This window comes from Oreochromis niloticus, linkage group LG12 (genome assembly GCF_001858045.2).
Source record: "Oreochromis niloticus isolate F11D_XX linkage group LG12, O_niloticus_UMD_NMBU, whole genome shotgun sequence".
Classification (NCBI taxonomy): Eukaryota; Metazoa; Chordata; class Actinopteri; order Cichliformes; family Cichlidae; genus Oreochromis; species Oreochromis niloticus.
This window is the reverse complement of record NC_031977.2, coordinates 25943106-25969666: the sequence shown is the minus strand read 5'-3', so window position 1 is coordinate 25969666 and position 26561 is coordinate 25943106. Positions and strand designations below refer to the sequence as shown.

At 38.4% G+C, this 26561-nt stretch overlaps 1 protein-coding gene across 1 annotated transcript; it reads left to right on the top strand.

Moving 5' to 3' along the window:
* The first annotated feature begins 357 nt into the window (after nt 1-357).
* Nucleotides 358-26109, top strand: ikbkb (inhibitor of nuclear factor kappa B kinase subunit beta). Its single transcript, XM_003451030.5, has 22 exons — nt 358-538; nt 2522-2643; nt 6448-6542; nt 10179-10299; nt 13623-13692; nt 15646-15734; nt 17076-17165; nt 17251-17375; nt 17999-18106; nt 18194-18323; nt 18547-18741; nt 18844-18958; nt 19104-19227; nt 19315-19466; nt 20936-20997; nt 21086-21186; nt 21289-21338; nt 21453-21552; nt 23071-23218; nt 24400-24488; nt 24788-24881; nt 24968-26109. The coding sequence occupies exons 2-22, from the start codon at nt 2539-2541 to the stop codon at nt 25025-25027; spliced, it is 2223 nt and encodes a 740-aa protein (XP_003451078.1). The 5' UTR covers nt 358-538; nt 2522-2538; the 3' UTR covers nt 25028-26109.
* Nucleotides 26110-26561: the final 452 nt, after the last annotated feature.

Genomic DNA, 26561 nt, shown 5'->3' with positions numbered 1-26561 from the left:
ACATTGCTACTGTAGAAAGACACAAATGATGCCACATTATTAATGTACATGACGGAATATGATTTAAGAGTTACGATAATTCGTCACTTAAACATTTAAACTAACTTTTAAACTAAAATAATCAATTTTTTAAAAATGTAATAAGTTTTTTTTTCTATTGATGTAGTATTTGTTTCTAAATTGAGTGACTTTCTACAATTATGATATGGGTTTCTTAATTTAATTTGGGGGAATTAAAGAAAATTTCCGTTTAGTCGTGATTAAACTCATAATGTATGGTTTAAAAGTGCATAAACCTACCAGCAGGACATAATCCGAGGACTTTCCCTACAAGTGGGCGGGTCTGTTTCTTCGTCAGGTTAACAGGAAATATCAGTATCAGGAAGTTGAGTGTTTGGAGATTTGTTGTGTCGCCAAATGTGCTGCAGTAGTTTTTATTAAAGTTTTACTCATTGAAAGCTCGGATACACACAGTAAACCTGCCGTTTAAACACAAAAAAGGCGTGAAAACGCGTGAACGCTGCGTGTGGAGTCTAAGGTAGGACTTAGGAGTTGAAATGTTGACGCTTTTCTCCTTGAAAATAAAACCCGAAGACTAGTTCCAGCTCATTTTATATGAACAAAGAAGTACAAAAGAAAAGTACATTTTTGTGTGTCGGTGAATAATATTTTTATAATGAGTAAAAGGTTGGCGGTATATTTACTGTAAGTCAGTCTATGAAGCTTAAAACGAAACCCCTCAAGCATGTAGCGCCCCTGTAGTGTTTAATGGGCCTCTTAATAGTCTGCGACTATATGACAGCTAGTTTTCTTTATATACACGTAGCGGGCTTTTTTTTAATAAGCTGGACTCGCCTATAGGAATGTTTATATGTATGTTTAGTCTCTTTTATTGCAGCTGCTGTAAAACATAAACTCAGTGTTTATGTAGTTTCACAGTTTGGAGAGCTTTTATCTCATCCATCAGACCCCTACAGTCACATTTATAACAATACTGATAATACAATAAATTCCCAATTAGATTTTTTTTTTTCATTTTTTATAATAGGTTAATTAGCTTATGGGAATTCATACAGCTTTTTGTTACTTTTTTTTGCTTTCTAGAAGCCACCAACACTGTTGTTTCTGTTTCTGTATACACGTGTTATCACCTACAGGACAAACACAGCATTTCTTTTCTTACTTTCCCTGACCAATAGGCAAGTTACTCATTTTTACCAAATTAATGTTTTACTCTTGGACATTTTACTCTTACTCTTTGGACATTCGCTGCTTTTTCTCTCATTTTTAGTCTAGTCCTTGTACCTGATCATTTTCAGGGGAATGTTTGGTTTGTTAAGCCACTTAACAGTGGCCTATGAATCATTCAAAAAGGCACCTAACCCAGAAATGAGCCAGTGTTTTGTTTACATATAACATAGCAAAGAACTAACTTAAAATTGTATATTCAGACGCTAAAGGTCTTTTGCAAAAACACATTTGTTCCCATTCCTTTAGATGAATTTACAAACAAAACAAAAACAAGGGCATAAATGTTGGGGATAAAATGTTTATATAATGTTTTTGCATCAACCAAGTGATTCCCAAACACCGATCAGTCAAACGGTTGGCATATTCTGGCATAGTGTGCAGTGTGTTTGAGGAAACTGGACAAGTGGAAGGCAAAAGATGAAGTTGCAAGACTAAAACTCATGTTCTTAGAAATGGGAAATAGTCCAGCAAAGACCTGACACAGAAGCTGCGAGATGCATCCTGACCTTCAGTCGATCCACCTAATGTTCACTGACGCCTCATCAGAAATGGTCTCAGTGGAAGCGTGGCTATTCTTAAGGAAGGGAAATGGGGAGAAAAGGCCAACACGAGAACTGAACTGAAAAGTTAGTGGCAACAGCTCTGACGGAGTGATGAACCAGACCTGAAAATTCTAGTTCCAGTCGTCGTATTGAGTGTCTACAGCCATCTATAAAACACGGTGGAGAGTCAGTCATGGTTCTGGGCTGCATTTAATGGAATTATGAACACAGACAAGTACTGTCAGACTTTGAGCCATCACACTGTACCATCTGGAAAGAATCTAATTGTCTATGGCTTCGTTTCTTTCAGTAATCCCAAACAGTGCTAATGCAGGAAAGACAGACCTGGGTAGAAAAACACAAGATAGGAAGCTTTCAAGATTGTTAGAATCGTAGAAACTGTTATGTTATTTTGTATCTCTATGTGTGTTTGCATGTTTCAATCAATCAATGCACCTATTATCAGTTTTGCTAGCAAAATATAAAAGGTTGACTCAAGACCTTTGCATGTTCCTGTACAAACCAGAAAACACTGTAGGTCTCAGAGCTGAGAAGCTTGAAACAAGGCTTTTTTTAGGCATTCGTTCAAGACGAAGCAGTTAGTTATTTGCTTGAGTACTGGTTGCATGCTCAGACAAATGCATACTCCCATGACATTTTTCAGGACAAACGCAACATTTTAGCCTTAGTAATGGGTCATGACGGATCCACTATTTTTGTTGTTTTAGGTGTAGGTGAGGAGGTCATGAATCGAGTACCCCTGCAGCAGCCGCAGAGCTGCGGGCCCTGGGAGCTGAAGGAGCGGCTCGGCACCGGGGGCTTTGGGAATGTCACAAGATGGCAAAACAAGGTATTCACTCCACATACTTCTAGCATATTGTTACATCTTTGAGAATCTTATATCTTTAGGACATAATAGACAGGAAAGAGGATGTTTGAATAACAAACTATTACACTGACAAGATAATTCAACATGTCCTGCTGGAGTTTCCGGGAAGCCATCGGCTCTTACCACTGCTGATCAAATTTTAAAGTTAAGGTTTTGTTTAGATGCAAATAGTCATTTTAAAATGGAATCAAAAATGAAACTTCACTTGTGTGTTTCCCTCTTTGTGTTTAGTAAAACTTTAAAATGAGGAAAACTTCCTCAACCTGCTGAGGCAAATCTTCCTTGTTCCTCCTACAGCGAAAGCTCATGTAAACAGTATAATGACCGTGGAGGTGGATTAGCTGTAGGGTACAAATTAAACTCATCTTTTAGCTAATGTTTGTTTGTATTTCACTAAGATGACACTCGTGGAATTGTGTGAAAGAATGTATAAACAGCTCTCACTGGATTATTTTGATACTACAGAACTCTTGAGGATAAAAATATTAGGTCCCCTATGAAATTCTAAGTATTTTAGTTTTTAAAAGAGTAAGTAATTTTTAAACTTGCTAGTTTTCTTCAGAAAGCATAATTTATTTCTATTTGAACAAAACAACTATTATTTCATTAAAAAAAACAATTTATCATGGTCCATATTGTTACCACCCTGAAAAACGTTTTAGCAAGCCATAGCACAAACCAGCATTGTGCAGTGTGGTGCTTTAACTTTGTAACTTTGTAATGCTCAATTTACACACAGTATAAAAACTTCAGCGAGGGTTTAAGCTGTCACTTTTGTTTTTGGCATGATGCTTTCCAAAGTAATCAGTTGTCATCATAAAGAATTGGTAATGCTCACAAAGCAGGAGTTAGATACACAAAGTTATCACAGCATTCCCAAGTTTTAATAACTGGAGTTAGAAGTATTATCCCAAAATTTAAAGAGACCAAACAGTTCAGAACAAGCCCGACAGAGGTTGGAAGTAAAAGGTTTCAACAATTCTGGAAAGAAACTGAGTGAGAGATGTCTCCAAAAACCCCAGAACAACGGTGAAGACACTCCCGAATGACTTCCCAACTCAGGAATTGTAGTCGGAAAGAAGATATTCAGTAGAACACAGGAATTGACTGTGAGGCTACCATGTAAAACTCAATTTTTCACCTTCAAGCCAGACTGACATGTGCCAAGGACAAGCTGGAGAAAGATTATGACTAATGGAAGCTCAGAAAGTGTTATTTATAAAATATGGGTCTGATGAAAAGAATGAAGGTCTTTGAACTGAACAAAAGAGCATTTGGGATTTCACCTTTGTTCAGTCCAGGAAGCTCTTCTTTGTGCACAGCCCATGTGAAATAGTGTCTGTTGTAATGATGTCACTCTAAGTCACGGGATGAAAGCATTTGAAAGTTACATCACTGAACAAGAGGGCACTCTGTGAACATGACAACACCCGATTAGTAGGTCTTCCTTTTCCTTTCTTTAAAATTGTGCTTTAGCTGTTCTGTTGTATGACTCTCATTTAATATTGTCGTATTTTTAAAGCTGGCTTTGAGCCAGTAAGTATCGTCATGTGACTAAAATCCACAAAAGAGAGTTAAAAATCATTTCTGTTGTGGTTTCATTATGAAAGATTTCAGCACTTCTCATTCGTTAAATAAAGAGCTGTCCAATTCTCTGTTGGTGGCTGTAATTCAGGCTTTTATAATTGTTTTCCTGAAGCTGCACCTGTATTTTGCAAAATGTGTATTTCATAATATACACTCATTGGCCTCTTTATTAGTTGCACCTTGCTAGCACTGCTTGGACCCAATTTTGCCTTCAGAGATGTTTTAACTCTTCGCGGCATAGATTCAACAAGGTGCTGGAAACATTCCTCCGCCTTTTTAGTCCGTGTTGACATGATGGCATCATGCAGTTCCTGCAGATTTGTTGGCTGCACATCCACAATCCACGTTCCATTCCATCTCATCTGGAAGGTGATGTGGAGGCTGTTAGAGTTCTTGAACTCATTGTTATGTTCAAGAAATCCATCTTAGATTTTCTGAGCTCTATGACAAGCAGCCTTCAGAAGATTGTACACTGTAATCATAAAGGGATGGATCATTAGACTGCTTGTCTTCTGCTGCTGTAGCCCACCTGCTTCAAGGTTTGACTTGTGCTGCTTTTAGAGATGCTCTTCTACATACCTTGTCTATGATGACTAGTTATTTCTGTCTCCTCAACATCACATTAACTAAGAATTTAGACCAGAAAACTGCTGCTCACTGGATATTTTTTTTCTTGTTCTCTGGAAAGTGGGAAAATACAAGTAGATCAGCAGTTCCTGAAATACTCAGACTTGCCCATGACAAATAAGTCACGACAAAGATGATTTACTTCCATTGCTGTTTACATTAATCAGTGAAGCATTCAAGAAAAGAAGTTTAGCATTGTAATCACAGTGCTAATCATCGGTGCCACTGTAAATTGACCTTTAGGAGGGAGAATGATTTAGAGGACTCTCGTGGCAGTGCCGCTGTGATGATTAAACTTCCTCTGCAGGAAAGGTTATGTCTTCCTGCATTGGTGACAATACTGTTGGCTAATAATAGCTCATATGGGAAGTGAAACGCCTCCATGAGAAACAGGTAGGAAGAAGTTGTTTCTCATCATTTTTGGGAAGTGATTTAATATAGTGTATGCTCTGTGGTTTGCAAAGGTGTAATGATAGTTGTGTATTTTTCCATTGTTTTAGTCTAGTCCATCCAAACAGGCTCACAGGCAGGCTAGCCCCAACTGACAGTGGGCATCCATACCTATGGCCAATTTTTGATTCTTTTACCCCTTTTCCCCTCATTTTTTTCTGTTTATCATAAAGTAGAAATGCCTGACCATTGTGTTTTTTGAATACAAACTAGTCATGGTAAAGTATATAATTGACATTGAAGATCGCACAAAGGGTTTTGTTACGTTCATTTCCACTAGAGCAGCTTTGCATGATTCACACTTCAGATGAAGCTTTTTTCTGTCTTTTATTTGTATGTCCACTTTAACTCTGTAATGCCATGTGTATTATATTTGATACATGAGTTTTTGAGGCTCCTACGTCATTATTGTGATTTTTATTTTTTAAACCTAATCCCAACAGCATCATGTTATTATATCAATTCCAAGAAAAGCTGGATGTAGCAAATAATACAAGTTGATATAAATTATATGAATTAAAACTCATGTATCCAACTTGATATTAAATCTATTTTTTTAATTTGTTAGAAGGTTCAATAAACACTCTAGTTTAACTTTAGTTTCAGGTTTAATGGTTCAGACTTTGTAGGTTTAATGTATTATCCTGATGTATTTATAATTTTTTTATTTTGCTCTTACTTCTCTTTTCTCTTTCCTTTTTTTCTGTCCTAACCACTGTTTCTTTCTTTTTTTTCCCCCCTTAAGCTTTTTGTCCCATGACACATGAACTCTGAACATTTCAGGAGAATCAGGTTGAGACATTGTCTGCAGTTGCTGCCTCTGACATGTAGCACAAATTAGGAAACTATCTGAGTCAGCCTCATTGCCAATACTGGAAGTATTTTATTTTTGGCAAGGTTACTGCCAGGTTAGCGAATGTTGAGGCACTGCAGAGATAACATCTCAAATCTCAACATCTCAAATGAATTGAGGACCTCTATTGGATATTGTGTAGAAAAATAAAAGGGTAAAGTTCATGCGCGAAAACGGCTTTTCAGTGTAAATCAGTGTAATGTCCTCTGAAATGATGGAAGTCTGACTTTGTGTCTGTCTGTTTTCAGGACACAGAGGAGCAGATTGCTATAAAGCAATGCCGCCAAGAGCTGAGTGAGAGAAACAAGGAGAGATGGTGTCTGGAGATCCAGATCATGAAAAGGTCAGAAGCTGGGTTTGAGATTATGTTGAGTGGTTATAAGTATTACAACTCCATCCAAGTCCTATACAGAAACTATAACTGATTTAAAATGTGATCAGTCACCTGTTCCCTTGCAACTAGTTTTTTTCCCCACCATTGCTTCTTGGAAGTCCCAGTCTGACTTGCATTTGTGTGCAGAATGAGCAGCAAACTGTCAAGGAATCTTCAAGGAAAAGTCTCTTTTTCCACAGTGATGCATCTCAGTTTGTGACACATCAGTTTTTAAGAAATTGGTGATTTTCCCGTGCAAACTGAAACAGTTTGGCGCGTTGGTTTAAGGCTGTTCTTGGCATGTTAGCCTGGTTCAGTCTGACATGTTGCCGTGACTCACTTTGGTACATTCCATGACAAACTGGGTGCTTATGAGTTTGACATTTGACTTTTATGTACCCATCTGTTTAACAAGTTTCTCAAAATATAAAAACCAATTTTGTGCCCCGAAATAGTAAAAATCACACATTAGATAATTAGAACAGCATGAAAGTGAGTTATTTTGGTGACTTTGGTTATTTCTGACGTCCTAGGTGCCACCTCCTCATTTTGCTCTGCTTTGGCAGGCATTCTCTTTCCACACCAGAAGCCATTCTGTTAATGGCTTCGGTTTTGGTGTCATGTCCCTGGATGCCAGTTTATGCGAGGTTTGATTATGTTTTGAGATGTGAAGTGCATGTGCTTTTTGTCATTTGGTAGTGCAAACACGCGCATAAAACCTTATTTTTTTCCCCCCTTGTCTTGCTTTAACAAGAGTGTTGTTTTCAGACAGACTCGGTCACAACCGCAACCCTTCCGTGCTCCCACGCTCAACTTGGGGAAAAAACCACTGGGTAGGGGACAAGGCAACCTACCATTATATTATTACAGCTACTTAACACAGATTTGCACACGAACATCTACTGAAAAACACATCACTTTGTTTTTGAGTTATAATGTGTTTATAGAGCTGGTATTCTGTTGCTTTTGCAAATGCAGAATGTCTTTTTAAAACCAAGGGAAAAAAAACATTTCCAAAATCTCATGCAGGCTTCATCCCACTCTTCCTCTCATTGTGTATTTTTTTTCCAAACGTTTTCTCAAATAGAATTAAGAACGAAATGCTTTCCAGGTCATATATAGTAATAATAATAATAATACCTTTATTTGTATAGCTTTAAAAAAAATACCCCCCCCTCTCCCAAAAAAAAACAAAAACAAACTGTGCCTTACAGTTTGGATAAAACTATACATTAAACGTAAGTTCACCTGCCCCAACCGACAGACACACAGTCAAACATACGTTCTTACATTCAGTCATACATACACACATACAGACACACAGCAGTCTGTTAAAGATTACAGAAAAGCTGAGCTATAAAATGAGTTTTCAGCATCTGTTTAAAACAAACTGCTGATTCAGGCTGACAGAGGCTGTTACAAAGTTTTGGTACGACAACTTCAAAAGTGTTGACCCCTCTACCTTAGAAGAATGAAGAGGTTGTCTGCTGGAATAAAGTCTCAGGATGTCTGCTATCTGTGCAGGAACTTGGCCATGTGGATTTATGTTATTAATACAATTTTAAAATTAATTCTAATTTTAGCTGGAAGCCATTGAAGACAAGTAAGAGTAGAGGTGATGTGAACACTGGCTTGTTTTTGTTAGCAGCCTAACAAAAGAGAAGAGTCAGTGACAGTAAATAAGTTGGGAGAACGTTAAAGCATGTACTTTTTTCTTAGTTTAAAGAAACAAGACTGGATGAGCTTGGAGATGCTGGTTAAAAATAATACCAAGATTCTTAGATGCTGATTTGATATTGCTGGTGAGGAGGCCAGGATAATGACTGACCACTTAAGAGAAGCTGAACACAAGAACCTCGGTTTTGTCACAGCTGAAGACACCCAGTCTTTAGTGACAGTGAAGCTGAGGTAGGAGAGGCTGCTGAGATTGTTAACCTTGACAGAAAAGTATAGCTGTGTGTCAGAGATGCCTTTGAAGATGTTAAATAGATGGCCTAATGGTAACACATAAATTAAAAGCAGAAATGATCCAAGGATTGAAACTTGAAGGACTTCATATGAATCCTTGTATTCCCAGCAGCAGAAAACATCCTATATTAAAGCAATATAACTATACAGCTGAAGGTATTTAGTTTTGATTATTTATTGCTTTAACTGAACACTTTCATACGTGTGAGGGGGGAAAAAGCAAGTTATGAACTCATAATAACAGTCATTTATTATTTCAGTGATTGCTATCAGTCTTCTGCTATTCAAGTTCCTACAACACGGATTACGTGCAGTACATAAATTTCTTGGTCAATCTGATATCAGTTTGAGTCTGTTATCTTTACACGCTCCTTTGCTTTTTTATCTAATTAATACCGGAGTCAGAGGCAATCTGAAACACATTGTTTCAGTGACACATTATGAAACCACAAAGCTTCAGAAATGGCAGAGGAGGAAATTGAATCAGATCAAAAAGTAAGATTTTTAATGATCCAGAGATTGTGTGATGTAAACAGTTTTGAAGGTTTTGTTATTTTGAATGCAAGCCAAGTTTTAAACATTTTTCTAATAAAGTTTAAATGAAGAACAGCACAACATATGGTAGCGTAGCGAATGTTTTCTATGTAAGACAGGATATGGTAAAAAAGCAGTTCCCAGGCAAAAAAAGGCTGAAACAACAGATTTTATTTTTTATAGATATCACAATGCGTAACTTCCTTAGAAATAGCTGCCATGAACCTGGAAATTAATTAGTGCAGTCAGTCAAAACATTGGAGCGTAATTCAAGATTAATCTCTGTATATTTGCTTGGTTCTTACTGGATATTATTGGTGCAGTGACGCAAGACAGGGAGTTTATTTATGAAGTTAACTGCATGCTTGAATAGGCTGGGCTGAAATGGGTCCCAGCCAATGGCTGTCCAAGTCTGATGGGGAAAAATGTTAGGCTTTGGAAGTGGATGCAAGATAAAGACTGATGTGAACCCAGGTGTTTTTGCGTTGTGCAGGGGAAAAAATGAAAGCAGAAATGAGAGTTTCGTATGAGGAAAGGGAAGGATGTTCCAGAGCTCTCAAATGCACAATTGAAGGCATTTGCTCAGACACTGAACCCGACTTTAACGCACTTAACCAAAACCATAAAAGACTAGATTTATTTCACCGAACATGGAAAAAGAAATGAAAAACTGCAAATGAATTAATTCAACTGAAAGCAAAATGGCAATAGCACTTTGTAGAGAGTTAAATCTTTCAATGTTCGCTGAAACCTTTTTCACAATTGTTTTTGAGATTGTTGATTAAATAGTGATTAAAATGTTGGCATTTTATTATAGCTTAATTCTAATATCCCCTTTTACCACCGACAGTTTATAAAGAGATACAATTAATAATGAGCAGAATTGAGTTTACCTTATTGGTGCCACCCTCCACAGCACTCCCAATTTCTTATGAAACCCCCTTGGGAAGATCAATTGCCCTTCTCTGATTTGTCATTTTCTTTTGTCATCAGATCAATTTCAGGAAAATTTTAGCAAAAGATGATTTCTTGTGGTTAAAATTATAATGAATTATATTGCTATAATACATTGTACAGTTCTTCTAATTAGTTTTTCTCACTTAGGTTGGATCATGTCAATGTGGTTGCTGCCCGAGAGGTTCCTCAAGGAATGCAGAAACTGGTGGCCACCAATGATCTGCCATTGCTGGCCATGGAGTACTGTCAGGGTGGAGATCTGAGAAAGGTAAAAGCCAGTTACGTTTGCGCGTGTATATGCATATACAGTTATGTGTAAAAGGAAGTACAGCCTCTTTCAGGCCTAATGTTTTACACATCAAGATATAATCTGAGTCATCTGGTCCTTAGCGGGTCTTAAAGTTCAGATGAACAACAACACATCTCACACAGTACTGTGCAAAAGGCTGAGCCACCAGTGTAATGTATAGACATACACTGAAATGCAGTAAAAAAGGCAAAAAAAAAAAATAGTTTTTACAACTCTAACAAGCCTGAAAGTCAATATTTGGTGTGACTACATTTATGCTTCAACATATGTGTTTATGCAATAGGCTGCTAGTACTAAGTGCATGCATTTCGAATTTCAAAGTTTTCTATGTGTAGACATAACACAGGCTGACATTGAATGGATTATAGGTCACTGTTAAGATGTCAGGTACAAGTGCTGGACTGATAAGGCATCAAAAAGTTACCTGTGTCCATAGAGAAACTCTGAAAGACTACGAACGCGGACTACTGCTGAAGAACACGTCTAAAAGTATTTTAAAAGTCTGATTCCTTCAAAGCAAAATTTCAAGGGTTGGATCAAGACTGTTGCACAACACCGAATTACATCCTGCCATTATTTAAGCAAAATGTAGAAGCTGTATGTGTAAAGAGAATGTCACAAGAATGGTGATCATTTTAGCTTGTTTTGGTACCGTGGGACCCGAGCACCTTGCAGTCACTGAGTTTACAAGGAAGTCCTCTGTATACCAGATAATTCAACAATCAAATGGGAAGCCATCTTTCTGACAGCAATGATCGAAAGGATAGCAGGTAATCAAGATAATAAAGAATCAAGGTTTGCAAATGGCCCAGTCAAAGTCCAGATCTCAACCTGATTGAAGTGGTGCAACTTTCAGAGAGCTGTGTTTATCAAATGTTTGAAAACCTCAATGTACTAAAGCAAGGCTCGCAAAATTTCAAAATCTCTGGTAGCCCTTCGGGCAGGCACTCTTCAGTTTTTGGTAGCCCAAAATAAATTTAAGTAGCCCGAATAAAAAAGAGAGCAATTTTTTAATGTTTTGTTTCCTTTACAATATTATACATTAAAGTATAATATTGTAACAGAAACAAAAATTAATCAGAAAGTTGTTAAAATACAAATCACAACAACTGTATAAAAATCACAGTCATCAACTCAAATACTTGTTTCTAATTGAACAGAAATTTCTATGAACTTGTAAGAACTGTGTAGAACATGAATCAGTCTGTGTCAGATCCTGAATCTGAAAATTCCACTGAAGTCAAGGGTAAGGGGTGAGTGGAACCAAGATCTAGGCCATTTGCTTTTTGAAGTTTGCAAAGACTGCTAAATTTTGACAATGGTAGTTCACTCTTTGCAACATAGTACGCTTTTGAAAGATTTTTCAGGACTTCTGCTTGTGCTTGGTTTATTTTTAGTATGTTTTTTGCAATTGCTGTTTGTTCTGGGAAAGATATTGCAGACTGAGCAATAATGCATTTCTTGCATTTCTCATGGTCTTTCTTAAAATTACTGGTCCCAGTTACAAAGGCGCTTGTCGACTCAAATGAAATGAAACTCACAACACACCTGGCAGAACATCATGTTATTTAGCTTGTCATATTCCAGCCACATAAATTCTTTTGTCCATGAAACCAAAAAAGCTGAGCTTTCTTTTTGCCTCATAGTCTGATTTGTCAAAACTTTTCCGTTTTGTGGTAGGCTTTTATTTGGCTGCCCCTTCTTCACCCTGACCTGTCTTATTTGGCTCAGCAGAACTAAAATACCGGCGTAAATCCTGCTGCTTTTACACAAGTACTTACATAACGGTCAGCGATTCTCTGCGCAATCAACCTCTCACATGTTTAAGCTTGCTGTGGGAGATTTCACTTGTCACGTTTGAATAGTAGCTAATGAGTGATAAGACGATGTCAGAGGAACTGGTGCGCAATTAATCGTCACTCACCAATCAGTGCCGCCGCTCTCTACACACCGTTCGCGCGATCGCAAAGTGAAAGTGAAAGCAAAAAACAAGCGCAAATTCAAACGCGATTTCAATATGTCACATATTGGCAGAGGCTCATCGATGCCAATGACATAATTACTCAGCTACATTTTCGAAAGAATGCAAAAGCACTGACATATATTTTCCCTTCCTACGATAGCCCGACGGGCAGGGCTGAGATAGATTTTGGTAGCCCGACTGGAAAAATCGCTAGCCCCGGGACGTCGGGCTAGCGATTTTGCGAGCCCTGTAAAGCAAAATCTTTAAGAAAAGCAGGGCAGAATTCCTCCACAACAATCTAAGAGACCAATAAAGTCATACAGAAAACAGTGATTTCAATCATGGGGTGTACTTAGTTTTCCACACACTGGTTCTTCAGTTTAGTGTTTGTTAAATAAATAAAGACTTAGTATAATATGTTATGTGTTGTTCATCTCAGGTTGGATTTACATATTTTTTTAGATAAAACCTTGGAACTCCAATGGGTTGTACTTTCTGTTTCATATGACTTATGACTTGATATGATGTGGTTTAGGTCACTAGATTTTTTAATAAAATTAAATAACTGTGAATGGTTATCTTCGGTTGGTAATATTTTTTCTCATTCTTAATCTGAGGAAATATATGCTTGTCTTTTGAAATCTTTTGAGTCACATGTATGTATCAAGTTTAGAAATAATGCTAGTAGCACAAATTTAAAATGGCAAATGTAACAATTACTGTACATGTATGTTTTGTTTTTGTTTTTTTAATTTCTGTTTTAAGTCTGATTTATTTGGAAAAACAGCTACTCAGCTGTTTGCTCTTCATTCTGTGGGATAAATCTGGTGCAGTTTTTCATTTGAAAACAACTGAGTGTTCACCCCAAGGCCAGCAGAAGAGGAAAATGCCAACCATTGCAAACCGCAGTGTCATAAAAATTTCAAAGCATCCCAGATGGTCGAAAACTAAGCAGATGGAGCGCAAAACTGCGCCATCCTCCTTTGTCAGGCTTGACACAAGTTACCAGCAACAAAGTGCTGTAAAATGTTTTGTTTAAAAGAAAGAAAGAAATCTGCTTTTACTACCAAAATTGTGATTTGTACGTTTGCAAAAGGGCCTGAGAGCCTTTTGAAAAAGATTGGTGCTTATATGTCTGATCTCTCATAAAGATAATGTACTTAATGGACTGAAAGTAGTTTTTTATAGAAGGATAAAGAAGAAAACATTCATGAAAAGGACAGAGTAATGAAATCTTGCCTGTGTAAAGTTGCATTGCTTTCTGCTCCCTGGTTCATGTCACTGAGGTGTCGAGTTTCTGTTTTTGTGCTCTCTGCAGTATCTGAACATTTTGGAAAACTGCTGTGGAATGAGGGAGGGGTCCATTTTGATTCTGTTACGGGATATTTGTAAGTATTTGGTTTCACCGCCATCTCCATCATGACTACGCTAACCTTTTAAATCGTCAGTGTGAAAGACTGATAGATTAGCTGGGAGTGTGATCTGTTCTCTGTAGTAGGGAGGAAATGGTGCTGGTGAGCATCGTGATGTCATTACTGACTGTAAACCGCCATCCTCTTAGTCACCGTGGCCAGAGATCATACTCATAGCAGGGCTTACGTCAACAATCAGACCCCCATGCTCTCCGGTTTAAACATTATACATGAGCACTAACATCAGCATGCACTCTGTGTTTGTCTCTGTATAAACGACTTTGAGCTAAGAAACAAATAATATCGATTAAAGACATCTCGAGTGCATATTTCACTTAAACACGTGCGCATAAGTGGACACAGACATGCAGAAACTCCTTTTCCTGTGACCACTTTGTGGACATTTCCTGATAATGAGTGATCCACTTGTGACCCAGTCATGTATATCCACACCCACAAAGTCACACTCATTCACACGCGCTAACATTTAGATGCCCAAAACTTATATGTTCCACTTCATTCACCTCTCTTTGTTGACACACACGCAGGTTAATCACCCTTTGACTCACAATTAAAAGTGATATTAGAGTTTCAGCTGTGCTGCCTGTTAGGTTTTAATCTTTTACAGCTGATGTTATAGACTTGTTCAGGTGTTTCAAGACTACCTAATTAAATTGTTTATTGAACTATTTCATTGGATAGAACAAAGAACAAAGAATGTTTTTATTGATCTTTGGTGGTTTAACTTCTCACTTTGCTGTAGTAAAGTATGAGTGTGTCCCAGTGTGTGTCACACATTTCAGACCAAATCCACAGCATGTTCCAAACATGCACTGCAGCCGTGAAGGTTATGACATTAACAGATCTGATTGTTTGGCATTTTCTGAAGTTTAAGGCTACAGATTTTTAAGCTTAGCATTTTAGGTGGCTGCCATGTGGTTTTCGGTGTCAGATATGACCTTGTTTGGTAGAAAAACAAGGTTTTTTTTTTTTTAGAGAGCTGCATAAATTGTAAATCTAAAATTCACAGCTCCACATGCCTTCTTTTGGTGCCAAATTGGAGGTTAATGAATTATTAGAATTTGACTAACCAAAAATTCTTGGATGGGCTATACCTCTGAGAATACAAGTTTTATTTGTTGAATAACTCCAATGAAAATCTCCCCAAAAGGCACCAGCTCTCAGTTACCCACAAAGAGCAAGACCACAAAAAAGATTCATAGATGTAGTGAAGGGGTCACCAAACGTTACTCCTTGCTTCACTTTTCAGTCCTGGAGGTTGTTGAGCAGTGAAGAAAACTGCTTATCAGTAAAAATGCAGGGTGTGTGTAGGAATGAAATTCACTAGACCTTTTCAACTAAAGAGGAAAGTAGCTTTTAGGAAGTTTGCATTACGTAAAAATAATGTGGCTCAAACCCAGTCCCAGGGGGTCACAAGCTAGTGTACTCCCAGTGCCGGTCCCAAGCCCAGATAAATGGGAGGACCCTGTCAGGAAGTGGTAGAATCTGTACCAGGTCATATATGGAGATTCATTCACTGTGGAAACCCCTCGGGAAATAAAGGTACTTTGGGCTGCTCCCTTATGTACACAGTTTGGACCTCACCACCTGAGAAACACAGTTTCGTGATTGGAATTATCTGTTATCACTTTTCATATGCACAAGTTTGAATATACACTTTTAATGTGTTTAATATAATAATGTTAATTAATGCAATACCAACTAAAAGCCTCTCAGTTTTCATTATAGTTCTGTCTTCCATACAGCACTGTACTCTTACATATAAAAGTGAACCATGAGCCTCTGATAAACTTACTAACATTCCTCTATATCTTCACATGCTGTGCTTTTTTCCATCAGTTGTAATGCATGCAACTCCAGTTTTACATTCTTACTTAATTGTGACTCTTGCTGCTTTTTGTCCCTCAGCTTCAGCTTTAACCTACCTCCATAAGAAGAGGATCATTCACAGGGATCTGAAACCAGAAAACATTGTGCTGCAGCAGGGAGAGAAGAGAGTGAGTTAAAGACCCAGTGAAGCCCTTTGGTGGGATAAATGCACCCAAACCACATTAAAGACGCTTTTTGCCTCTATGTGGTTTGTATTGAATTAGTACAAAACACTTGCCTCTGTTATTTGCACATTTATCCTTGTACTGAATATTTAATGTGGAAAAGTCCACTTTTAAACTTGAACTTGGAGTTACAAGGAACCTTTGGGATCGTCTTACTGCTTAGCTTCCTCTACGGGCCTCTCTTTTTTTTGTCCATTATGTAATAAATCATTGCTTGTTATCCTCCTCCGCCTCTGCAAAAGGGTACAGGAAAGTCAAGAATGTTATATAACCGAGTTCAGACATATTAAAGATGTTATAGATCCATGTTTATGCAAAGACTATTGTTTATAGAATCCAAGCCAAATTTAAGTTGGCTCGGATTCTGTTAAGTTTATAGATTTGCATGAACACTTGTTTTCCTCATGCATGGTAGAGAAACTGTAAAACCGAAATACAGACTTGGTTTATGGCTTGGAAGTTATTAAGGTACAAGTTGTTGATTTTTCTCACTCATGTAGTCGCTCAGCATTTAAAGGAACATTTCAGCATTTTGGGAAATATGTTTATATTCTTTCTGTCAGAGAGTTAGATGAGGAGTTTAATGCTGTACTCATATCTTTGCATTAAATATGACGCCAGCTGGCTCATAATACTAGAAATGAGGGGAAACGGGAAGCCTAGCTCTGTTGGATACTAAGAAAATCACCACTAATGACCATGTTATACATTGTTGATCCCAAAAGATATGCAGTGTCAACATTAATTTGCAGTTCTGTGAAGGTTGCATGACTATTTCTTGGATTTGAGCACTTATCAGACAGCCCCATATGAATGTGGTAATGATGCACAAAAAAGGCAAATAACTTTAATTAAACTATTCCTTGAGTGGAGCTATTATGCTTTTCCCTTTCGTTTGGCATATATGTACTGCCATTAAACATGGCCAAATGAAATTGTGAAGTCACTGTCTGTAAAAGTAATCCCTGTGATCTGAACACTCCATTTTGCTCTGTAAGACATGAAAGAGAGGGTATACCTTTACTAAGGACCATGTCAGGCCCACCCACCTACATCCTGTTTAAACCTTCTGTTTTTAAGGAAGCAGCGAATGAACAGAAAGTTTGCCTTAAATGTTTCAAACAGTGGATGATCTGTTTACGATAAAGAAGTGTTATTTTGAACTGTGAATCATACAAAGGAACTCTACAAGAGTTCAAGAATAAAAAGTATGTAGGTGTCTGTCTGTAATTATAAGAACAAATGATTCTGACTTTTCTTCTTTCCTCTCTCTCCTAATCTCAGTTGATCCACAAGATTATAGATCTTGGCTATGCTAAAGAGTTGGATCAGAGCAGTCTTTGCACATCATTTGTGGGAACCCTGCAGTACTTAGTAAGTACTAACAGCTAAAACAGTTACAGCACCCTCCTCGTCACATTTAGCTGAACCTTAATGCTTTTTCTTTCACTTCTTTCAGGCTCCAGAGCTCATAGAAAGGCAGAGGTACACGGTCACTGTGGACTACTGGAGCTTTGGGACTTTGGTGTTTGAGTGTATCGCAGGATTTCGGCCTTTCCTGCCAACGTGGCAACCTGTTCCCTGGTATTACCACATTTGAAATACTCCTATATCTGAACCAAGTTGTCATTTGTTCTATATTTGCATCAGTTAAAATAAGAAAGCGTCCAAAAAATGTTCACCATTTCAGCTTAATATATATAATATGACCAATTAATCTCAAATCAAAAGAAAAAGAACTTGGAAACAGTGGAAGGAAATTTTAAAACAACAAACCTGCAGAACCAGGCTTTCACTTCTTTTTAGTCTTTATTTTGGCAATCTGGGTCCATACTCGAGCTTAATAACTTAAACAATGTTGTTATCTAGGGTTAAGCAATGGTAAGCTTTGTTGCAGATAAATATTATTTTTCCGTAACAGGATTTTAACACAGTGAAGATAAAAATAAGTAACAACTGTCAAAGAATTGCAGGATGTCAGTTGTGCCAATACCAGTGCGGCTTGTTTCTCACTCTTGCGATGAATGAATAACACGAAACTCTAGGGAAGTCTGCTAAATAGAGAGGAAAAATACTCTTCCCATTACTGGAAAACCTACGTGTTAGTGTCTGGTTGCAACCAAAGTGAAGATAAAATAGAAAAAGTACTACACTTAAGAGAATAAAATATTAAACCAAATTGTATACAATTGATTTTATGTTTTTAGGCACAACAAACTCAGGCAGAAGCAGGACAATATTATTATCGTCTACGAGGACCTCACTGGGGATGTCCGCTTTTCCGAACACATCCCTCAGCCCAACAACCTGAACAGGTATGTTCATATAGGGCAGACACACACACATGAAAATGCTGAATTTAAACTCATATATCTCAGTCTAATGCAATAACTGTTTGGCAGTCTGTTATTAAAGAAGATGGAGAGGTGGCTGAAGCTGATGTTAAAGTGGTCTCCTCAGGAGAGAGGCAAAGACCCCAGTGCTACCCCCAGCGACTGCTTCTCCCAGCTGGAGCTCTTATTGCAAATCAAGGTTAACAGAGAAATTCATTGATTTATTTGACTGATTTATACAACAATGTGCCTGCATTAAATAAATAACCTCAGGGACTCATAATAGTGCTATAATTAAAGGAAACTTCTGCTCAAATTCTACAGGATGTGAATCTTTAAAAATAATAATAATAATTTATTATTTATTTATTTAACATTCACTTGTTTAGTCTTATGCTTTTGGATCTCCTCTGTTCCCTCAGCTGGTTCATGTCTTGAACATGTCGTCTGCAAAGATCCTCACTTACTCAGTATCCGACGATGAGACGGTGGCCAACCTGCAGCTAAGAATAGAAAAGGATAGCAACATCCCTGCAGCCAATCAGGAGCTGCTGCTTGAGGCGGGGTTGGCCTTGGAGCCTCATGCGTTGGCCACACAGTGCGCCGTAGATTACACTGTAATGTCTTAACAAAATAAAAACACTATCCTTTCACAGAATATTCTACATGTGATTGTGATAATGTATTGATTTGTTGCTTTTGTTAATGTTTGTCTTTAGGAGATAGATGGAAGAAGAACAGACTTTCCTCTGGTTTTCCTCTTTGATCGTTCCTCTTGTGTTTATGAACCTCAGTTTGCTCCTCGAACTCTCCCTGAAAATATCCGCTTTGTCCGTAAGTCCAAAGATAAAACATATTTTATCTTATGATATGATTATGATTGTGTCATTTCTGTTGCTTTCACTTTGTTTAAATGTTACAAACACTCATATGTGAGTCTATCCTTCTGTCTCTCTTTTTTGCCGCTCTTTTTTCCTAGAAACCGACCCTAACTACGTTCTGGCTTACAGCCCTCTGAGGAGGACTTGTGGCCAAGCTTGGCACACCATCCGCTCTCTCAAGGAAGATTGGCAAAGACTGCAGCAGGGGCAGAAAGCTGCCATGTAAGATGTACACCAGCGCACATGCAAACCTCCTCATAAACATGCTTCTATTTAGTAAAAACAAACATCTTATCCTTTTTCTTTCAGCATGAGTCTGCTGAGACACAACTCTTCACTGTCCAAACAGAAGAATGAGATGGTGTCCATGTACCAGAGACTCATTGCCAAACTGGATTTTTTTACCACCAGCCTTCACATAGACATGGATAAATACCAGGAGCAGACAGCCACAGGGATTGGTACTGTTACAACATTATGTTGGTAGATAGTAACAACTTTACACTGCCACTACCAGGACTGCATTAATCTATCCTTAAAGAGGCAGCTTTTTTTTTTAACTCTCTTTATGAGCAGTCAGATTTAAGATAAGGAATGTATTATAATTACTAGCAGAAATGCTGTAGTTAGTATTGGTCAATAATACATTGGCAGTATCTTTTTATTTATTTTACAGTTATTTATAATTGACACTTTGAGACAGCTAATAAATATAAGTATCTGATAATGTGGATTTATAGTAAGAATGGACCGTAGAGCACAATTGTCAGATGAATCATCCTTACATGTTCTTTCACTTAAGCTATTCAGGATAAGCATATCCCAGCTGTCATGGGACAAAAGGCGGGGTACACCCAGTCTACTGCAGGCCTGCAGACTGTGCCATTGCACAGATAGAAACAACCACGGGGTGCACCACCATGCTCTTCTAGGTTAAAGTGACTTGATGTTAGTGCTGTTTGACTGATTAGCACTTCTTCGAAGGGGGGGTTTCCCAAAAACCTGAAATTGTCCATTTATACTTGAGACAAATTTTTACAATCTACATAAAGGTTTTGTTATCCAGTTAATTTCTGTCAAATACAGGTAGTGGAAATAAGCTTCATGCATACAGGGCTTGCCCTTAGGGAGCTCGGTCATTCAAGAGGGGCTTAGAGTAAAGCTAATACTCCTCCACATGGCAAGGAGGTTGGGGGTGAGGTGTTTCAGGCGTGTCTGGGAGAAGTCCTGGGACACAGCTGGATTGGAAACAACTCAATGTCCCCAGGTAGTGATACACGGTTTAGCGGCAGAAAATGAATGGAAAGATAAAATTGACCAGTCAACAACTAATGAGAGCATAAACACTTCTTAGTTTCAATTAAGGCCAAATTCCAGAAGTTTAGTTTCAGTTATTTGACTTCAACAGGAAATTAAATTAATATTTTGGACAACAGTGGTTAATTGTTGTAACACAGCAGAATTTTTTTACTTGTGATTTCAGGATTTTGTTGGGAACATGATGATCATATTAGAATGTTGTGGGGGATGTGTCCCCTTCAGTGTGTGTATTCATTGCATGTATTGAAGCTGGAGCTTGGTGGTGTCTATAAATGTCTCGCTGTCTCCAAAGAGATATTATCAGTGAGATATTATGCAGACACGTTACACTTGTAATGAAAGATGAGTTTGAGGATCAGTATACTCTGACCCATGAGTACTCTATACTTAAGTAATCATGCAATAATGTAGTACAGAGTATTCAGGGCTGGGAATGTCAGTATTCTGGCAGCGTCACAGCGGGTGTGAGATAGTCTGCAGTTATTTATGGCTTAATTTGGTTGTCTGTGGCTTTTACCTCAGGGGGAAACATTTATCCAAACTTGTCTGTCTAGAACAATGCAGTTTGCCACTAACTAATGACTAATGTCTTCTTACATTTTTTTTTTAGCATCAGACAAACTGCTGGGTGTGTGGAGAGAGATGGAGCAAACTGCTGTCAGCTGTGGTCAGGTAGATTTGATTTTTTCTCTCTGTGCATGTGTGCATAAAGAGTATTTATGTGCGTTTCAATAAGACTGAAACGTGTGGCTGTTTCTAGGTTAAGGTGAGTGAGTTGGAGGAGGAGATGATGCAGCTGCAGCCAGACATAGTGGATGTGCAGCGGCAGCCATGGAGGAGTGGAGAGGCCTTGGATACACTGTAAGTCTGAACCAAGCTTTACTGTAAAAAAATATATAAAAATAACAAAAGCAACTTCTCTGTGATCTTGGATCCTGCTCGCTTCCCCTCTTTGATCCTCAGTGAAGGAAAAGCCATGGAGCTGTTCCGAAAACTCAGAGAGAAGCCCAGAGGTTTGGACTATTCATGCTTCAGTTCACTTTTTATTTAACAGCGGTCACAGCATCTCCTTGTGAAAATAAACCTCCTTTGACATTGTTTCAGTTTGCTTCCTTTTCCTTCCACAGACCAGAGGTGTGCAGGAGACAGTCAGGAGGTGGTGCGTCTGGTGGTTCAGGCTGTGCAGTTCTATGAGAAGAAGCTCAGAGATTTCTACACACACCTCAGGTAGTCAAACACATTTTTTAAATCATTAAACAATATGCACTGGTGAGCTTTCATTTGGGAACTTTTGCTGTTAAACTCATGATCCATTATTTGGTGTTGAAGAGCAAAGTTGGTATCAGTTTTCAAGGATACTTATCATATATATATATGATTTATTATTATTATACTGAGTATTAAGAACAACTTTGCCTCCATGTGGTCCCTGTTATTTACATTAAGGGTACCTTTTGAATACAGTGTGTCCAAAAATATCCATTTTCTTCTGCCTATCCGGGGCCTGGTCACAGGGGCAGCAGCCTAAGCAGAGAGGCTGGGAGAACACAAAGGCATTCCCAAGCCAGCTGAGCAATATAATCTCTCCAGGGTGTTGTGGGTTTGGCCCGGGTTCTCCTCCTCGTGGGACATGCCCAGAACACCTCACCCAGGAGGCATCCTTGTCAGATGCCCGAAACACCACAACTGGCTCCTTCTGATGTGGAGGAGTGGCGGCTCTACTCTGAGCACCTTCCGGATGGCAGAACTCGTCACCCTATCCCTAAGGGAGAGGCCAGGCACTCTTCAGAGAAAGCTCATTTCCACCCGTTGTATCTGCAATCTGGTTCTTTCGGTTACTTTTGGTTACCTAGAGTTCACGACCATAGGTGAGGGTAGGGATGTAGGTTGACCGGAAAATCGAAAAGGCTTTGCTTTTACACTTAGCTCTTACTTCACCACGGCAAACCAGTAGTGTCCATATCACTCCAGCCAAAGCACTGATCTCCCCCTCCTTTTTTTTTTTCCAAAAATATTCTGCATGACTTTATGTAGCCAGCCATTGGTGGCTGTCAAACTGGACCCATGCAAAGGTAAAGATGAAATAATGTTTAATGATGAATCAGTTCTGTGAAGCCTTCTGGTGCTATGGCAGTCACTATGTTTCCATGAAGCCCAACACTACTACCAGAATTCTAGCAGAATTAAAATGCTCCACAAACTCAGCTCAATGAGAAAAAATGATCTCAAACTGATCAAAATTTACAGTTTATGAAAACTGGTTTCAAACCTTAAACCTTTTTATAAACCAATCAGAAGAATAGCTGTTTCATGTGAGGACAACCTGATTACACTCAAGCTGTTTTGCTTGTGCACATAAATGGGGATGTGTGGCAAGCGTGGCAGCTTCACAGTTTAGTTTGAATACAAACTCTCGTGTAATTAAAGAATCAACAGGAGCTCAGTAGTGACACCTACTGTGCTGAACAGCTGATACACATAAATATTTGGGGTATTAATCAAGCAAAAAGACAAATACACTACATATTCGTCATTTTTATGCATGCCCTATGTTCCAGTTATATGTGTCAGCACGTTAGCTACACGGGTGCTTCACCTGCTTTAATGTGCAGAAGTACCTGCATTAAAATTGTATTTTAAGAGCATAAGCAGAGTGTAAGATGACAGATTTACAACACCTAATTGTGGACATACTGATATTTTTAACAAATAAACTTCAAAATTCTGTTTTTATGTGTTATGCAGTAAGACTGCACTGTGCCGCCAGCGTGTGATGGAATTACTGCCGAAGGTGGAGGGCGTGGTCCAGAAAATGGCGGAAAGCGAACAAGTGCTGATGAGTCTGCAGGAGAGACGACAGAGGGAGCTGTGGAACCTGCTCAAAGTCGCCTGTGTGAGCAAAAATGACCTGTTCACAAACACAGAGACACTTCCAGTTCTGATCATATACACTCACCAGCCACTTCATTAGGTGCACTTTGCTAAAACTGACTTAGAATTACATTTTCAGAAACACTGGAGATTTTGGTCCATGTTGACATGAAAGCATCGCACACAGAGTTAATGCAGATTTGTCAGCTCCTCATGATCCATGATGTGAATCTGCAATTCTGAGATTTTATTGTGTTCAGTAAATACATTTGACATGATGTGAGCTTTGTGATATGATGCATATCCTGCCTGAAACAACATACTCAGGTAGACTGTGGCATTTAAACTATGCTCTGCTGATGCTATGGCAAGATAATATCCCCCACACCATTACGCCAACAACAGCCTAAACAATTCACACAAGGCACGACAGATCCATGCTTTGTTGTTTATGTCAAATTATGACCCCACTACAGTCACAGCAGAAATCAAGACTCAGACCAGGCAGCATTTCTACAATCTTCTGTTTAATTTTGGTGAACCCGTGCAAATTGCAGTCTCAGTTTCCTGCTCTTAGCTGACAGGACTGGCATCCAGTATATTTTTCTGCTGCTCAGTGTGTTGTACTTTGAGAGACGTTCTTCTGCATACCTTAGTTGCAACAGGTGGTTATTTGAGTCACTGTTACCTTCTTATCAGCTGGAGAAGTCTGTCATTCTCCTCTGTCCTCTGGCATCAGCAAGGCATTTTCAACCAGAGAACTGCCGCTCACTGGATATTTTGTTGATCAGACCATCCTCTGTAACCATAATCGTTGTCTAACTGTAAAGTTTTGTGGGAAAATCCGGGTGGATCAGCATTTTCTGAAATACTCAGACCATCTGGTCTAGCTCCAGCAAGCCTGACACGTTCAAAGTTCCTTAAATCACCTTTCTTATTCATTCTCATGCCCAGTTTAAACTTCAGTAGGTTGTCTTAAACATGTCTAAATGCAATGAGTCGCTGCCATGTGATTGGCTGCGACTTATTTATGTTAACGTCAGATGAATAGTTGTACTTAACAAAGTAACCACACTAAATTCAATTTGCTTACAGCCTCGAGTGGGCAGTATATGTGTAATTTCTGTCTACCGTGATTATCAAGAGTGTTAAATTTGCTTATCAGCTAACATTGACTAAAGTCCATCATCTTGTCTTACACAGAGTAAAGTTCGCAGTCCAGTGAGTGGGAGTCCTGATGGATTACGTACCCCGTCGTCAGTACTGACTCCCAGACACAGCTTACAACAACTGTGAGTGCACTCACACACACACATACACGTGAGCACTGGGATGTGAGGGTAGGCATCCATTCAGACCCTAAAATTAATGATTGTAATATTGTTGGGGGGGTGTAGGCTTACTTTGAGTTTACATTTATTTTTACATGCCTATACATGATAACTAACCAAAAGAATTTTAAACTAATTACATATTGTGGGATTTTGTTTAAAGACAACTTTTCAGAACATCTGAGATAGCACAGACACATTACAGGAATCCTAATAAAGTCATCAGAGGCATGCATGAATAACTTTGGGTGTGTTTGCAGTGATGAGTCTCTTGTGGAGGAGAACAGGACATTTGAGAGCCGCCTTCAGAGTTTGCTGCATGACACCATCCAGGAATCTGAGAGCAGTATGGAGGTGTGCAAACAGACGCATAGCAGCTGCATGGAAGTTTTTGTGATTTCTTTATTGTTTAAAACAATCGCCTTTTGTTTTCGTCCTAGATGCTGAGGGAGTGGACGTGGCTGCGTGGAGGCCAGGATTTCTCCAGTGACCTCTCATAAACTGAGTTTCTTTGTGGATATGTAGTACTCTGCTGCCTCTGTGTGGATGGGCTGTCAAATTACATGTGGGATGTATGACGACAGTCTGAAGTGGACATGTAGCAGTTTAAAAAAAAAAAACAGTGAGATTGCTAACACCTTATTGGCTTTGTGAAAAAGAATAATTAAATCTATGTTCAGGATTAATGTCAGAGAGATTAATTGGAGTGGGATCTTCCATCTTAAACAGAACATTCTGGCTGTAATTCCAGGAAAGATTAAAATCTTAATCTCATATTACATATTCATACATTCCTATAGGCTTACGGTTTATGAAGCACCTTGCACAGTTCTGACCTTATATCTGCATACAACATAATTATTGTAAATAATCTTTTGCTGGATTTGTAAGAAGATCTCTTTCTTAGTTTCAGAACTAATTTTGTTTCATCGTGATTGTTGGTCTTTGGAAAACACAGATGTTATTCTTAACAAATGTGTGCCTTGAACTGCGTGTTCATATCTGGAACACTACTTTTTATATCAGGTTTTATTTGGTTTAAGGATGTGATTTAGAATTGTAAAGAGGTCTGTTTTAACCGTTTGCTCAGTAACTGTATGAATGTGTTTTTATACCCACTTGCATGGGAATGCATGGGAAGATGAGGAATATCTTCAATAAGAGGAACACGTGTCAAATAAAGCACAGTCCAGTATGCCAAGAATAACTGCAAGTGTTTTGTTTATACTGTTGAATTGTTTTGACATGCTGGGTATATTGCAGTATGGCAATATTTTATATATTTTTTTAATCATTACCTTGAAAAAATGAAAAATAAGTCAAATGTGTGAATTTTACCAAAACTGTGAATTACCACAAAACCAACATATTACTCTGGTCTGGTACTTTGGCCTCACCACAATTGTTTTCACATTTTTCTTCCCGTTTCCATCGTAAGCCTAACAATTAAAGGTAGTACTGTAAAGATCACACAAGGTGATGCTTATTATAAAGTATCTCAGAATTCTTTTGTGTACAGACTTTATGCTGTTAAGATTGTAAAAATGTCAAACAAAATTAAATCTTGACTCTGGTAAGCAGTTTTAATGTGATCTGGTGTTTTCTTTGTTTCATTTCCAAATAATTTGTTTGGACAGGAGGGCACTGATGGCCTTCACCGTTTTATTGTGATTAAGAAAAGTAATATACAGTCATGTGGATTAGTGCTTGTCTGCAGTCCTGTGGAAACAAATTGGTACATCCCATGATTCATTACTTGTAGAACTTTTAGCAGCAATAATTTGTAACCTCTAATGCGGGTATTCCATCTTACTTCCTTTAGTAATCTTTTTCTATACAATTGTCAGTCGCTCACATTCTGGAGGAACTGAGTATGCAAACATTTGTTTTTGCACAGCTCTCTGTGCATAGATCTCAACTTTGATTCTTTGGATCAGTGCATGACTGGATTTCAGCCAAGCTTTGGCTCGCAGAGGTCCTCACGTGTTACTCTAGAATACTTTGTTATACACAGATTTATTCAACTTGATGACT